This window comes from Pituophis catenifer, unplaced genomic scaffold, assembly GCF_029215685.1.
Source record: "Pituophis catenifer annectens isolate HBS135680 unplaced genomic scaffold, rPitCat1.0.hap2 SCAF_11, whole genome shotgun sequence".
NCBI classification, from domain to species: domain Eukaryota; kingdom Metazoa; phylum Chordata; class Lepidosauria; order Squamata; family Colubridae; genus Pituophis; species Pituophis catenifer.
Genome location: NW_027256891.1, coordinates 9,268,384 through 9,283,297, shown reverse-complemented (window position 1 = coordinate 9,283,297; position 14,914 = coordinate 9,268,384). Strand labels below are relative to the sequence as shown.

General features: G+C 42.7%; 1 protein-coding gene across 1 annotated transcript in view; it reads right to left on the bottom strand.

Annotated features, from left to right (window-relative positions):
• Positions 1-14,406, bottom strand: part of COL4A6 (collagen type IV alpha 6 chain) — a 192,847-nt gene extending 178,441 nt beyond the window's left edge. Inside the window, exons 1-2 of the mRNA XM_070952120.1 lie at positions 14,396-14,406; positions 14,227-14,278 (exon numbers count right to left, since the gene is read on the bottom strand). Coding sequence (XP_070808221.1) covers positions 14,227-14,278; positions 14,396-14,406 — 63 coding nt within the window. The remainder of the gene's footprint in view (positions 1-14,226; positions 14,279-14,395) is intronic.
• Positions 14,407-14,914: the final 508 nt, after the last annotated feature.

Sequence of the window (14,914 nt, the reverse complement as noted above, 5' to 3'; positions counted from 1 at the left end):
TGATGATCGGAATGGTTAGTAGAAGAACAAGGGGCAAGCAAAGAAAATGCTGGTTTGATAACATCAAATATGATGCAAAGTTGAACATCCAACAATTGAAAGAACATGTGCCCGACAGGCTAACATGGAGAGCCCTTGCCTATAAAGTCACCAAGATTCGGACACGACTAAATGGTTCAAAACAACAACTTCTCAGAGATGGATGGTTATATTCACAGGATTTAAAAACTAACCTTCATAGGTCATCTTTTCCACTTGCTGGAATGAAAAAGAGGGGCCATGACTTCCTAATTTCAGAAGGAAAGTGAGATATTCAGGGGGCTCAGAATCACAAATCTGTTTTCATAGAGACTTTTTCTATACCATAGCAAAACCAAAAATAAATTGGCTCTGCTGCCAAAGAACAATGATGGGATGTGCATACAAGTGTATAGTGCCGGTTCCAGATGAATGCAATACTTCTGTGTGGCATGTCCACATTTCATATTGTTAGAAGTTCTGTTTATATAAACCACCACAGACCAAATAAAGAGTACAGTCACCATCTGCTTTACTGCTTAACTAACACACATGGATTCTTTTAGACCAGAGGTGAGGAACTATGGCCCCTGTATGACTCATAGACTTCAACTCTTAGAATTCCTGAGCCAGCCATGAGTTGAAATCCACAAGTCATAAAGGGGCTGTAGTTTCCCACCTCTGCTCTAGACTTTACGAATGAGAACAAGCTCTGTGTAGATCAGACCAATTACCATCCTTTGGGCAGACACTCCAGGCAGAGATAAACTGATCTGGCTCTAACAAAACCTGGACTTTGTTGACCTCGTATACTAGGAATTGCGTCTTTTATACACAGCATATTCTGCTTCAACTACACCTGCTGTACAAGACATTCACACATCTTGTTTGTGTCCCATCTGGCCCTACAATTTACTCAACCATGTTTACTCAGTCAAACCAATTTCCTAGATTTGCACAGTCCCTGAATTCCTTAAGATGCCACTGGCTGAGATCACAAAGAAACCCTAGGGTAAACTAGATACTGTAGACATGTTTTAGCTTAGTTTATTAGATTGATCCAAATTATCATCTCAGCATTTTTGCTAAATCAGGCTCTTTTACTTTTGGGAAAGCAAAGCTTCCCCTATTCCAATTCCAAACAAACAAGCAACTGTCTCCAAGCCAAACCCCACCTAGGCAAGTGTGTATTTGTATAACAAGGTTCATTACAAAACCCATGTCGTGCAAGCAGGGACATCCATATGTGTGTGTTCCAGAAGTGAAGCTGGTGTCCACAGCTGCATGATCAAAAGCTCACCTGTTCATAAGAGACATAAAAACCACACACCAATGGAGGCAAATATTTGAAGCTCAGGGTTGAACTGTGGAATCCTTGGTGCTCTCTGAGCTTGGTGGTTTTCTTGCAGACATTTTATTACCAAAGTAGGTAATATCATCAGTGTTAATGTGCTAATTAATCAGTGCTAGCATTGATGATGTTACTTAGTTTGGTAAAGAAATGTCTGCAAGAAATCATCCAAGCTCAGCAAGAACCAAGAACCTCACAAAACATCTCACAACTATGGAGAGCACTATCCTGACTTCGTTGAACTGCTGCTTGTTGACAAACATCATGCTCTACCGCCCCACCACCACAACTGCTTGTTCATCCATCTTCACATGTAGCCTCTCAGCAACAATCCAAAACTGGCTATAGAGTGTAAACATTCAGAAATAACCACCTTGATTTGAGTTGTAAAGCTGGCAGATGCCTGTTTGAAGTAGCTTTGAGCAGAACCTGGATTTCCGTCTGTTTGTTTGTCCACAGCAATAAAATACAGAACAAAGAGGAAAAGCTGTGTCCTCAAGAAGAAGATGAGGTCAATATATAGTTGGACAGATATTCTAACTAATTCCACTCCACCACAGATGTCTAAGTTCCCTGGAACTGCCCAGAGTTTAAGATGGTTAGAAGACAAAGAATGCTTGCTTCTTTATTGCAAAGATAAATAGCTTAACTAGCATGAAACGCTTTCCATCCGGTTTGATCTTAGGGATAAATTGCAGAATGAACAGGGGCTTTGTGGATTTTAGACTGAATTGAGTAACAATCTTGGTCCATATTGAAATGAACAAGCAGTGTAGTAATGAATTATAGTAAGAAACTTAGACTCAGGAAAAAAGGTTGGCTCTCGGGTGATCCCGGATGATTCCCTCACCCTCAGCTCAACCTTCTGGGAAGGTAAAATTGTGGGAGGATTTTATTTTAAATTGCTTTGAGCTTTCAGAGGAAAAAAGAAAAGGGTTTGTTATGCCACAAATACAAGTAATCCTGGATTTACAACAGTTCATTTAATGACTGTTCGAAGCTATAATGGAACTGAAAAAAATGACATGATCATTTTTCATACTTATGATCATTGCAGCATGCCTATGGTTATGTGATCAAAATTCAGACACTTGCCAACTGATTCATATTTATGATGTAATGTCATGTAATCCCCTTCTGACAAGCAAAGTCAATGGGAAAGCCCATGATTCACTTAAAAAATATGGCAAGAAAGGTCATAAAATGGGGCAAAACTCAAATGTCTCACTTAACAACAGAAATAGTTGGCTCAATTGTGGTTGTAGATCAAAGACCTGTGAATGTCACCTGCAGATCAGTGAATAAATAAAATCATCTGATGTGAAAGATAGTCTTATGAGATTTTCTATTACTCTCCATATATTGAACTGAATTGTATATTATTTATAGTTTTTAAAAAGCCACCTATAATTAGAGGTTCTCATTATTAGAAACCAAAACTTATGATGCAGAGGTCTCCATGAGCTTACTAATGCTAATTTATTGCTTGCTGAAAGACAACTGTTGCACAGCAAGTCACTGATCTTGTAAGTGAGCAAAGGGAACAAGAAGCTGTGAAACATATTTAAACAAATTGGAATGAAATGCCTTCTCATTTTATTAAGTGAATGGTTTTACAGCTCCCAAAGAGTTATTAAATTCTGCTTCTATACTCTTGTACTTCCTACTTCAGAATAACAGAGTTGGAAGGAACCTTGGAGATTTTCTAATCCAACCGCCAGCTCAGGCAGGAAACCCTACACCATTTCAGACAATGATTGTCCAATCTCTTCTTAAAAGCCTTCAGTGATGGAGCACTGACAACTTCTGGAGGCAACTCATTCCATCGATTAATTGTTCTCACTGTCAGGAAATTTCTCCTTAGTTCTAGATTGCTTCTCTCCTTGATTAGTTTCCATCCTTTGTTTCTTGTCCTGCCTTCAGGTCCTTTGGAGAATAGGATGATTCCCTCTTATTTGTGGCAACCCCTTAAATATTGGAACACTGCTATCATGTCACCCCTAGTCCTTCTTTTTATTAACTTCATTCATGTTTTTCTGGAAACTGATTCTGCTCACTCAAATTATCTCTATTAGAGTTCAGCAGCTGACACCAATGCAGAATATAAAAATGCTAGTTGGATTTTAAGAAGAGAATAACAGAGTTGGAAGGGACCTAGAAGGTCCAACTCTATTCCAGACAAATGGCTGCCCACTCTCTTCTGAAACCTGGGTCTGATTCAGGCACCATTAAGCACTTTTTAATTGCCTCATCAAAATCACTGTAGGAAGAATGTAGCATTAATTTCTAGCAGCCAAAAATCTGGACGAGTCCTACAGCTCCTTTTCCAACTGACAATTTATACCGATTTAATAAAATAAATTTGAATGTATTTGAATTTATTAATGTAGTACATTCAATGTACTACTAAAATGCAGTGCTGCACACATTTTAATTTTATTAAAAATTGTTCTTGAACTGCAGCACAGGACTGCCTTTTCATAAATCGTATCAGTTGGTAAAGGGGCTATCAGACTCCTTCCGATTCGCCTGAAAATCAGGGGTACCTAAAGTTACTCTTGCATGTAAGTGAAACATACAAAATTCCTCAAGTCAATGACACTTCGTCTGAGTAAACATGAATAGAATTGTGTTGTTAATCTTCTTCCTAGTCAACAGAATTTAAATTATTATTTACATAGCCTCATCTGTTGAGAGAAACTTTGGAAGAAACCAGATGTCAGGGTTCCAAGTAACACCCCCAACGAAAGAAGACTCCAAGGCTGTTGGGAATTTACAATCCCACGCTGATTCTAGAGGAAGGAGAAGGGAGCAAGAGTGACAGGAGAAGGCCACTTAATGGTTTTAAAAATATCTAGATTTTGTTATAGAGAGCCAGGTTGGAGCAGTGGTTAAGGCATCAAGCTAGAAACCGGGAGACTGTGAGCTCTAGTTTTGCTTTGAGTACAAAGCTAGCTGAGTGACCTTGGGTCAGTCACTCTCTCTCTCAGACATAGGCAGGGACAATGGTGAATCACTTCCAAAATCTTGCCAAGAAAACTGTAAGGACTTGTCTTGGAAACCACCAGGAGTCAACACTGACTGGAAGGCACACATGCACGCACGCACATACACAAATACTTTGCTATTGGCCTGAAGGGTCTCATAATAAAGAAATGAATCTCAAGAATCTGGCTTCCCCCATTGATTTTGCTTGTTGGAAGCCAACTGGGAAATTCACAAATGGCAATCAGATAACCCCAGGACACCGCAACCTTTGTAAATACATGCTGACTGTCAAGTGCCGAAAATCTGATCATGTGAGCGTGGGGATGCTGCAACAGTCATGTTGGTTGCGAAGGTTTAGGAAGAGACTGGACAGGCAGATGTTCAGAATGGTACAGGGTCTCCTGCTTGGGCAGGGGTTGGACTAGAAGATCTCCAAGGTCCCTTCCAACTCTATTATTCTGTTAGTCGTAAATGTAAGGACTGGTCATAGGGCATATTTTTCAGTGCCATTTTAACTTCAGATGATTGCTAAACAAATGGTTGTACGGTGGTACCTCGGCACTCAACTGCTCCAAAACTTGTCGAATTTGGTATTCTATGTATTTTGATGCAAAAATGTTGCCCTGGTACTCATTGTTTGTCTAGTACTTGATGCATTGCAATAGGAAGAAGGGGGCGCCACAGAGAACAGACAGGAAGTCTGCCATGCCGGGAAGGTCACTGACATAGGAAAAGGGACAGACAGGAAGTCCTTCCTGGCTGAAACAAAGGGCCACATGGTAAGTCACATGATTTGTTCGGCACTCATCATTTTTAGTACTCATCATGCCTCCCAGAACCAATTAACAAGTACTGAGATACCACTGTAAGTTGAGGACTACCTTTATAACAATCATATTTGAAACCGCCATAGCTCAATTGTAGGAAACACAATTACAATAAACAGGAGGACTAGGAACTTCCTACTCTCAATGTGTGAATGGCAGTAGGGCGGTTGTGAGAACAAAGAAAGGGGATGTGAGCACACTCCAACCCAACTCTGCAAGAAGACTGCCCAAACAACCACATGGAAACTCGAGATCATCTGGAAAGAAAAGTCAAATTTTGAGCAGTGGAAAAGATGCAGGGGAACTATCCTTAGAGGAAGCTTCAAACATAACGGGCAAGAAGAGAGTAGAGGGAAATCTCTTTTCAAACTGGAGATCTTTACATAAAAGATAGCAGTTGAGAATAATTCCCAGGCAAGGAAACATCAGAATGTAAATATGAGAAAGGTCATACAGGGCTTAGAACAGTGTTTTCTTGAACAGGGTCTCCAACCTTGGCAACCTTATGACTTGTGGACTTCAACTCCCAGAATCCCTCAGCCAGCATAGTCCATAAATCTTAAAGTTGTCAAGGTTGTAGATCCTTGCTCTAGAACACCAGACATGTGGCTTTCAATTCCCAGAATTCTTAGCAAAAGATGACCTGGCTGGGGATAATTATGGAAGCTGAAGTCCGCATCTCTGGAAGTTGCCCACTTGGAAAATACTGCCTTAGGAGATAAGGTTGGGGAATAGCAATCATGCCTAATGAGATGAAGTTGAAAGTTGGTTAAAGAAGTTAGTAGCTGCAACCACAGCTAAGTAGGGGATAACATTTGCAACAAAGAAGAAAGGCAGACTTGGCCAATTGATATCTCTCTAAATATCTATGTTTAGAAAGGGATTCTGTGAGGATTACACTGAACATGGTTAACATTCATTTGGCAAGCCCCATTCAGGCTCCTCGCATCTCCAGGTGTGTTATCTGAATCAAACACTTGAAACAATCTTCATTTTTACACTTCTGGCAAAGCAAAGGGATGTCCTAAAAGTGGCGATAAGCTTTCCAAGCCTAGAGTTCAATTTTGCCAAGGAAGGAAATTCTCTCTGGCATTTTTTTTCAATGATGATGTCATCACCCAAAGTTCTACTTTGGAGAAAGTGATGGAGAACTTTTTCCTCCTTGGAGAAAAGCAAAAACATACCCTCTAATCTGCTACAGAATTTTCATTTGTATGTGAGCCTGATCATAGATCTGGGCAGGTTTCTAATAGCATCACACATTCTTTGAGCCACCTACTTTTGATTCCTGATCTTGATTCAAAGTCATTTAAGCAATAGCAATAGTACTTAGACTTATATACCGCTTCAAGTGCTTTACAGCCCTCTCTAAGTGGTTTACAGAGTCAGCCTATTGCCCCCAACAATCTGGCTCCTCATTTTACCCATGTCAGAAGGATGGGAGGCTGAGTCAACCTTGAGCCTGGTGAGATTTGAACTGCCAAATTGCAGGCAGCCAGCAGTCAGCAGAAGAAGCCTGCAGTATTGCACTCTAACCACTGCGCCACCAAGACAACCAATCATCTCTCTTTGATGCTATGCAGCAACTCATCCCTCATTGTTGACTAGGGCAAAGAGCAATTGTTTCTCCTTAAAAAAAAAAAAACTTGTGATAGTCTCACCTTCACAATCTCATAAAATTTTAGACATCTTTATATTTTTTTAAAAAATGCCTGGGTTAAAAAAATCTGGGTTCCCCAGATATTATTTATCTAGTCCTGAAATTTCTGGCCACTATACTGCTGTGGCAGTGCCTGTATAAGAATAGAAGCAAAACACATCTACACATGCAAACCAACTATAACACAGCAAGTGACAACTTCAGAAACATCTGGATCTAAGGCCCAGCCTACCCCCAAGATCACATTTTCCAAATTCACCAAGCAGAGGGCCTGAAGAGGCCTTCTGTCCAAAGAAAAGCTGCTTAGTGTCAGCCATCAGTGGAATTTATTTGTAACACCAGAATAGGGTGTTTTAAATAATGGGGCTGGAACAAGCGTTCTCTCTTCTCATTTGGAACAGGACCAGAACGAGACAACTGCAAGGGCAAGAGGCCTGCAAACCAAGAAAAGTTCAGAAGCTGGGCTAGTGTAGGAGGTGAAGTCCAGGGCAGCAAAACTTTGAGACTTGTGCAGCAGCTATACCAAAGGATCCACAGTGAAGCAACATACAGTTTATGCTAAATGTACATAATGGAATCTAGCCAAGGTTCAAAGACTCAATTTCTGTGGTTTAAGATGCTACCGGACTGCAATCCAGTTCTAATTCAGAGTTTTTCTCCTGGTTCTTCTGCCTCAGTGGGTTAAGACTCCAGTCCCTGCATGTTCCTCTGGTCCTTCTGTTCTCTATTAACATGAGGCGCAAGAAACCAGGATAGGATCCAAAAGTATTACAAGTTTATTTCATGCTACTACATATAAGTATCTGAACTACTAAGGGTCGAGTCAAATTGGCACTAGGTAAAAGTCAATGGAATTCAAGGAATTCTGAACTTAGATTCTTTGTGGGCACAGAGGGACTTGAGAGTGTTGGCATGCTTGACCCCTCCCTCGGGCCCAAACTGGTCATCTCCTACATTAATAAAAAATATCCTGCCCACTTTTTACCATCCAAATGATTTTTCGTAGGGTTTGCAAACTCATAAAATGTCCAGATGATGAAGAAAAAGCAGAGAACTAAGATGGTTATGCCCTGGGAATGCTTGTGCATCCCACTAGTTGTGGTGTAAAAGGGTACTTACGGGACCGCCTTCTGCCACCGATAGCCTCCCACCGGCTAGTACACTCCCACAGAGAGGGACTCCTCAGTTTGCCGTCGGCCAGACAATGTCGGCTGGAGACTCCCAGGGGGAGGGCCTTCTCTGTGGCAGCACCTGCCCTCTGGAACGACCTGCCCCCGGAGATACGTAGGATACCAGATCTCCGTGCTTTTCGCCGTGCCCTTAAAACTTTTTTATTTCATCAAGCTGGGCTGGCGTAACCCCCCCTTAGATAGTTTTAGATATTTTTAACTGTAAATTGATTTTAGTTGGGTGTTTTAAATTTATTGGGCCAAAATTTGTTTAATTCTTTTAAAAAATTTAAATTTTGTACATGATGTTTTTATTCTTGGCTGTTCACCGCCCTGAGTCCAGCAGGAGAAGGGCAGTATAAAAATTTAATAAAATAAATAAATAAAACAAATATATTAAGCCATAGTGTAGTAGCTGAGTTCACACCAGTGGTTCAGCGTACTGAGGGAATCCAGCCAATGGTAAATAATTTGATAAAACTTGATTAGGTAAACTGGTTGTCACATGAGCTGAGTCATTTGTTTTGCAAATCAGTTTATGTATATCCTGGTTCAATATAAAAAACCAGGTTAAAAAATAATATATGGAATGTTCTCCCAGCCACCCACTCAGCCGCAACCCAACACAAACTGAGGTTAGTTCCATCTCTATGTACTTTCTAGAAGTCCCTCAAGACCTGGTTATGTCATCTGGCCTGGTGGGCACAATGGTGGACCAATGAAATCTTGAGTTGGCTCCTCTGCCAATCTAAACTCATGTTTTATGGGGGGGGGGGGGTGTTTAACTTTTTTTATTTGATTTTGACATGTTTATTGCATACATACATGCATATATTACTGTAAACCACTCAGAGTCACTTCCTGTGAAATGGATGGCCCTATAAATCTGATAAATAAATAGATAAACCAGACTGAGCACCAGGGCTCCAGACTCTCTAATGTCACATAGATATCAACTGAAAACTAATTATTTCAAAGGGATTTATTCAACAGAACTGAGTTAGTAGGTTAATACTTCATAAGCTGCTATGAGGTCAACGTGATGGGGCATGAGTCATGATACCATCACATAAAGAATGCAACTTAGTATACTTGCAACCTGACATTTAATGCAATGACATAAATCACATCAACTACTTTATGACGTATCTTGTCGTTTTCCCCTTGTAGACACAACACTGAAGACTAAACTATGTTCCCCTTGACATAAACAACTCATGTATACAACAGACAGCTACTGATTTGCTGGAGTATACACATTCTTTCTTCCACCACTGTAAGGAAGAAATATTAAAATTATATTTACTAAAATATATAGCTAAGTTGATGAATTTATGTGTATATGTAGGGTATCCCAGAAGTCATAGGGCAGTTAGCAAAATAAATATCAGTCCATGCAATAGAATCATTTATTATTTTTTGCACATATAGTTATTAGACTTTTCCAATAAAATATTTTAAAATATCATGACATCACAACCATGTGATTCACTTAATAACCATAGCTAAAAAGGTAGTAAAATCAGGTGTGACTCATTTAACAACTGCTTTGCTTACCAACAGAAATTCTGGTCACAATTGTGGCTGTAAGTCAAGAACTACCTACAGTATATGCGCATGTTAAATCTACAGTAGATTGTTACACCTGCTAAGTTGATTTTATTAAGGTTGTACAAATGGAGAAGCATTTGAGTTGATAAGCCTACAAAACCCCATTTTTTGTTGTCTTCGGGTACGCCACAGCAGTCAACCAAGAGCCACATCAAGAGCCTTGTACAGCAGAAAGGAAATAAAACACTGTAGCTCGTTTGTAACATATTAACCCTTGCATGCGTACACACAAACTGTCCAACAGATTGCAACCACAGTTAGTTGGTCACAGGTGTCTGAATGGATGACTAACATTATCACTTGGTGACCTACTGCAGCCCAAATCAAGGTATTTGATATAGGAAACCCCCTACAGGTAGTCTTGGATCTACAACCATTCATGGTCATAATTCACAGATGCTGATCCGTTCAAAGCTGTAACACAGGGGTGTCAAACTGAAGACCCGGGGGCTGGATCCAGTCCGCAGAGTACTTAGATCTGGCACGCGGGGCCGCCCTGGAAACAGCGAAGGACTGGCCCGCAGTGCTTCTGCCAGCGAAAACGGACTCCCAGGCTCCGTTTTCGGCTGCTACAGCCTCCTGCAATCCTCTGCTAGTGAAAAAGGAGCTTGGGAACCCGTTTTCTCTGGCAGAGCATTCGGACTACCACCAGCGCCCTCAACAGGAGTGATGTTGAGACAGCCATGCACCCCCAGCCCAAACACAATCATGATGTGGCCCTCAATGAAATCGAGTTTGACACCCCTGCAATAACAGAACTGAAAAATAGTGATACATCCTCACACTTATGACGGTCACAGCATCCCCACAGTCACATGATCAGTATCCGGACACTTGGCCACCGGCATGTATTTACGACCATTGTAGAGTCACGGGTCACAGGATCGCAATTTGTGACCTTCTCAGCTGTCTTTCGACTGTTAACGGGAAACTGAGTGATTTGTTTAACAACTGCTGCAAAAAAGTGGTAAAATCCGCACAGTCATATGATACCTTTGCTTAACAACCAGATTGCTTAACAACCACTATTCTGGTCTCTGCTACGATCGTAAATTGTACGGTGTGTTTACTGTAACCTTTGCAGAAGGTAATTCTACCAGTACAAGGTGATGGTTCTCCAGAGGAGAAAGCCCGTTGGAAGCCATGAGGATGTCAAAACACTATTGCATGCATCATTGTGTCATTGCACACTTCACTTGTGTGATGACTTCATGAGGCCTAAGCAGGAAATCTGCCATCCTCCAGATGCTGAGAAATGAACTTCCAACAAGCCCAGTTGGTAGGGCTGAATACCTGAAATGGAAGTGAAACCTAGTCATTTCATGCCAAGTTAAATTTTCTGGCCCATAGCTTTTGGAGAAGATGGTAAGAATACAGACAAAAAACACAAAAGCGTTATTGAACTTTTAAAAAAAAAAAAAACATGCATTTTTGCATGCATTTCGGTACCATATATTGTGTTTATATGCCTGATTTTCTTTAAAAAAGCATGACAATGGATCCTTTTCAGGGATCTCTTACCACGACTGTACATGCCCACATAAGCCCCACATATATGGATAATGGCTAACTGAATTTACCCAATTGCTGGGTTCACACAATACAGATAGTCCTCGACTTACAACAGTTTATTTAGTTCAAAGTTACAACGGCACTGAAAAAAGTGACTTATGACCATTTTTCACACTTATGACCTTGCAGCATCCCCATGGCCATGTGATTTACATTCAGATGCTTGACAACTGACTCATATTTATGACAGTTGCAGGGTTCCAGGGACACGTGATCCCCTTTTGCAACCTTTTGACAAGCAAAGTCAATGGGGAAGCCAGATTCACTTAAAAACCGTGTTGCTAGTTTAACAAATGCAGGGATTCGCTAACAAATGTGGCAAGAAAAGTCATAAAATGGAGCAGAACTCACTTAACAAATTTCTCACTTAGCAACTTAAATTTTGGGCTCAATTGTGGTCGTAAATCAAGGACTCCCTGTATACTTGACCCTTTAGCTAACTAGAGAAGCCGAGATGAACCACAAATTAGTCCTAATACCAGAGGTGGGTTTCAGCAGGTTCTGACCAGTTCTGGAGAACCGGTAGTGGAAATTTTGAGTAGTTCAGAGAACCGGTAAATACCACCTCTGACTGGCTCCACCCCCATCTATTCTCTGCCTCCTGAGTCCGGGAGGAAATGGGTATTTTGCAGTATCCTTCCCCTGGAGTAGGGTGGGAATGGAGATTTTACAGTATCCTTCCCCTGCCACGCCCACCAAGCCATGCCCACCAAGACACACCCACAGAACCGGTAATAAAAAATGTTGAATCCCACCACTGCCTAACACGCTTTGTGAACACAACTAAAATTGGCACAGTACATTTTGCTATCAGAGTTCAGAATAGCTAAAACTTAGAATTAACAGCTTCAAGCAGTTGCTGAGCTCAATTCTTAGACCCAGGAAGCTCCTAGTTATTTCAAAGAAAATCTTATCCTAAATGTATTCATGATAGAGCTTGTAAGCCACAAGTGGCTGTTTTTTAAAAAAACATAATGTCTTATTTAGTACAGGTAGTCCTCGACTTACAAGTTTGTTTAATGACTTTGAACAAGTTACAACAGTACTGAAAAAAGTGACTTATGACCATTGCACCAGCCACATGATTTACATTTGGATGCTTAACAACTGACTCATATTTATGTCAGTTGCAGTGTCCTGGGATCATATGATCCCCTTTTGCGACCTTCCAACAAGCCAAGACAATGGGGAAGCCAGATTCACTTAGCAACCATGTTACTAATTTGGCAACTTCAGTGATTCACTTAACAAATGTAGCAAGAAAAGTCATAAAATGAGGCAAAACTCACTTAATAAATTTCTCACTGAACAACATAAATGTTGGGCTTAATTGTAGTTGTGAGTTATAACTGTTTTTATAACTGTTGTTGTAACGTAACAGCAACAACTTATAAGGTTGATACACAGAAATCAGCAACAACTTGCCAATTTAACAAATTCCTCTGCTTAATGGCTGGCCTTCAAGGGAGAGTAGATTTTTAAAAATGGGGACTTCTGTTTCCTTAACAAAACTTACCTGGGGACTAGTAGTAAATACAAAAAAAAATAAAAATGAATGCATATTCCTGACACAGTAAAGTGTATCCTGAAATATTTAAAATCCTGATGATTTTAAATAATTTGAATTTGAATTTAATTTTAATTAATTTTTAAACTGATTTTAATGTTTATATAATTTTTTATGTTCCTTTTGTAAGCCGCCCTGAGTCCTTCGGGAGAAGGGCGGCATATAAATTACATAAATAAATAAATAAATAAATAAATAAATAAATAAATAAATAAATACAGGTAGTCCTCAATTTACAATCACAATTGAGCCCAAAATTTCTGTTGCTAAGTGAGACAGTTGTTAAGTGAGTTTTGCCCCATTTTATGACTTTTCTTGCCACCGTTAATTGAAACACTGCAGTTGTTAAGTTAATACACAGTTAAGTGAATCTGCCTTCCACACTGATTGTCAGAAGGTCGCAAAAGGGAATCACGTGGCCCCGGGACACTGCAACCGTCATAAATAAGAGTCAGTTGCCAAGCGCACAGGACCATGGGGATGTTACAATGATCGTAAGTCACTTTTTTCAGGCTGTTGTAACTTTGAACAGTCACTAAATGAAAGGTTGTAAGTTGAGCACTATCTACAGTCTATTTTCCATTTATAAGCAGGAAATCATATAATCTTGGATATTTGGGATCCCCCTTTTCCTATCAATGGGGCTTGGAAACCCCCAAGGGATGAAAAGTGGAGAAGGATCTTAAATTCTCAGTTCTCACTCCAGTGGGGCCTTCCTTCCTTGACACCTTTGCAAGTGTGTTTGTGTTGGACACAGAATCACAACCCTGGCTTTGGCCCAGCCTGGCAGGCCAAACCCTGCTCCAGGGAGCATTTAGGCTCAGAGGGCCAAGTTAGGCCCTGGAGTAAAAAGGAGAAAAAGCAGAGGTCAAGGCAACACAGAGCCAGGAAGGCAAGGAGGGAAGTCTCCCCAGAGGACAAAGCAGGGCACCAAAAGAGCTGCCAGCCTCTGCTCCTTTTGCAGCTTACTTGGGAGTAGAGGCTTAGAAGGGAACAACTGACAGGAGGCATCTTGGACCTCAGCCAAGTCCACGTGCTCCAGCAGAAAAACAATACCCTGTATTTGTGCACTTCCTCACAATCCTGATAAGACCTGTGGCTGTTGCTTTGGGAGGTTGCAGTGGTCTGCAGGGGGAAGCCAGCCCCAGGCAGCAGGGAAGGGGTGACTGAGCCCTATATATCACATTTGGGCCCCGGCCCACCCACCCCCGCTCCCCTGCCAGCCACTTTTCCTAGGATCCCAACTTTTTTTGCACCTTCTCCAAGTGGCAAGGAGGCTGCCCACTTTCCCTTGCTTCCTGCCACCCACCTCGCCCTTCTTCCACGGCTTCACTCCCAAGAGCCAAGTCGCCCTGGCAGGATTCCTGCCCAAGTGGGGAGGGGGCTCGGAGGGGACCCCCCAAGCACAGCCCGTAACCTTCCCGCGCTCTCCGGCCCTCTTGGTCCTGATTCGGGAGACTTACCCCGTGGACGGGATGCGCTGCCAGGCACAGGGCGATCAGCAACACGGGCGCCCTGCAAACCACGGAAAAAGAGCGGGGAGGGGGGTCAAAATGTCAGCCTTTCCCACGGCAGACGCGACCCCCAATATCCCGCCCCCCCCTTTCCTTTCCTCTGGGCCCGGCCACTCACCCGGCGAACATGCTGCCTCTCCCGAGCGCGGCTGGACCCCGCGGGAGGACGCGGCTCTGGAGCCCCTTCCGCGGCCAGACCCCACGCCCCAGGGAAGCGTGGGGAAGGGCGGGTCGTGTGGACGCGCGGGCAGGACACGTGAAGAGCCGTCTCCGCCCTCGCGAAGCAGCAGGGGAGACAACCCCGCAGGAGCCCGGCGATCGCTCCGCGCCGAAGCCGCGCGGCCGAGAGGCGGTGGGGCGGGGGACGAGGGCGGAGCCGCCGCCGCCGCCCTCCAAGCAGCCGCAGTGCCGCCTCGGCCTCGCCTCCCCCGCTTCCCACCACCCCCCCGCCCGCCCGCCTGCCTGCCTGCCCGCCCGTTTCCGGCTTGGTCCGTCCACACGTGCGGGTCCCGCAGCCTTTGGCAGAGACCCCCCCCTTTCCTTTAGGATCCAGGGGGGCTTTCCGCCCCCTTCGCCAGGTCGGGCTTAGGGGGCTCCTGGCCTCCCTGCAGCGCCCCAGAGACGAGCCCCCTCCCCC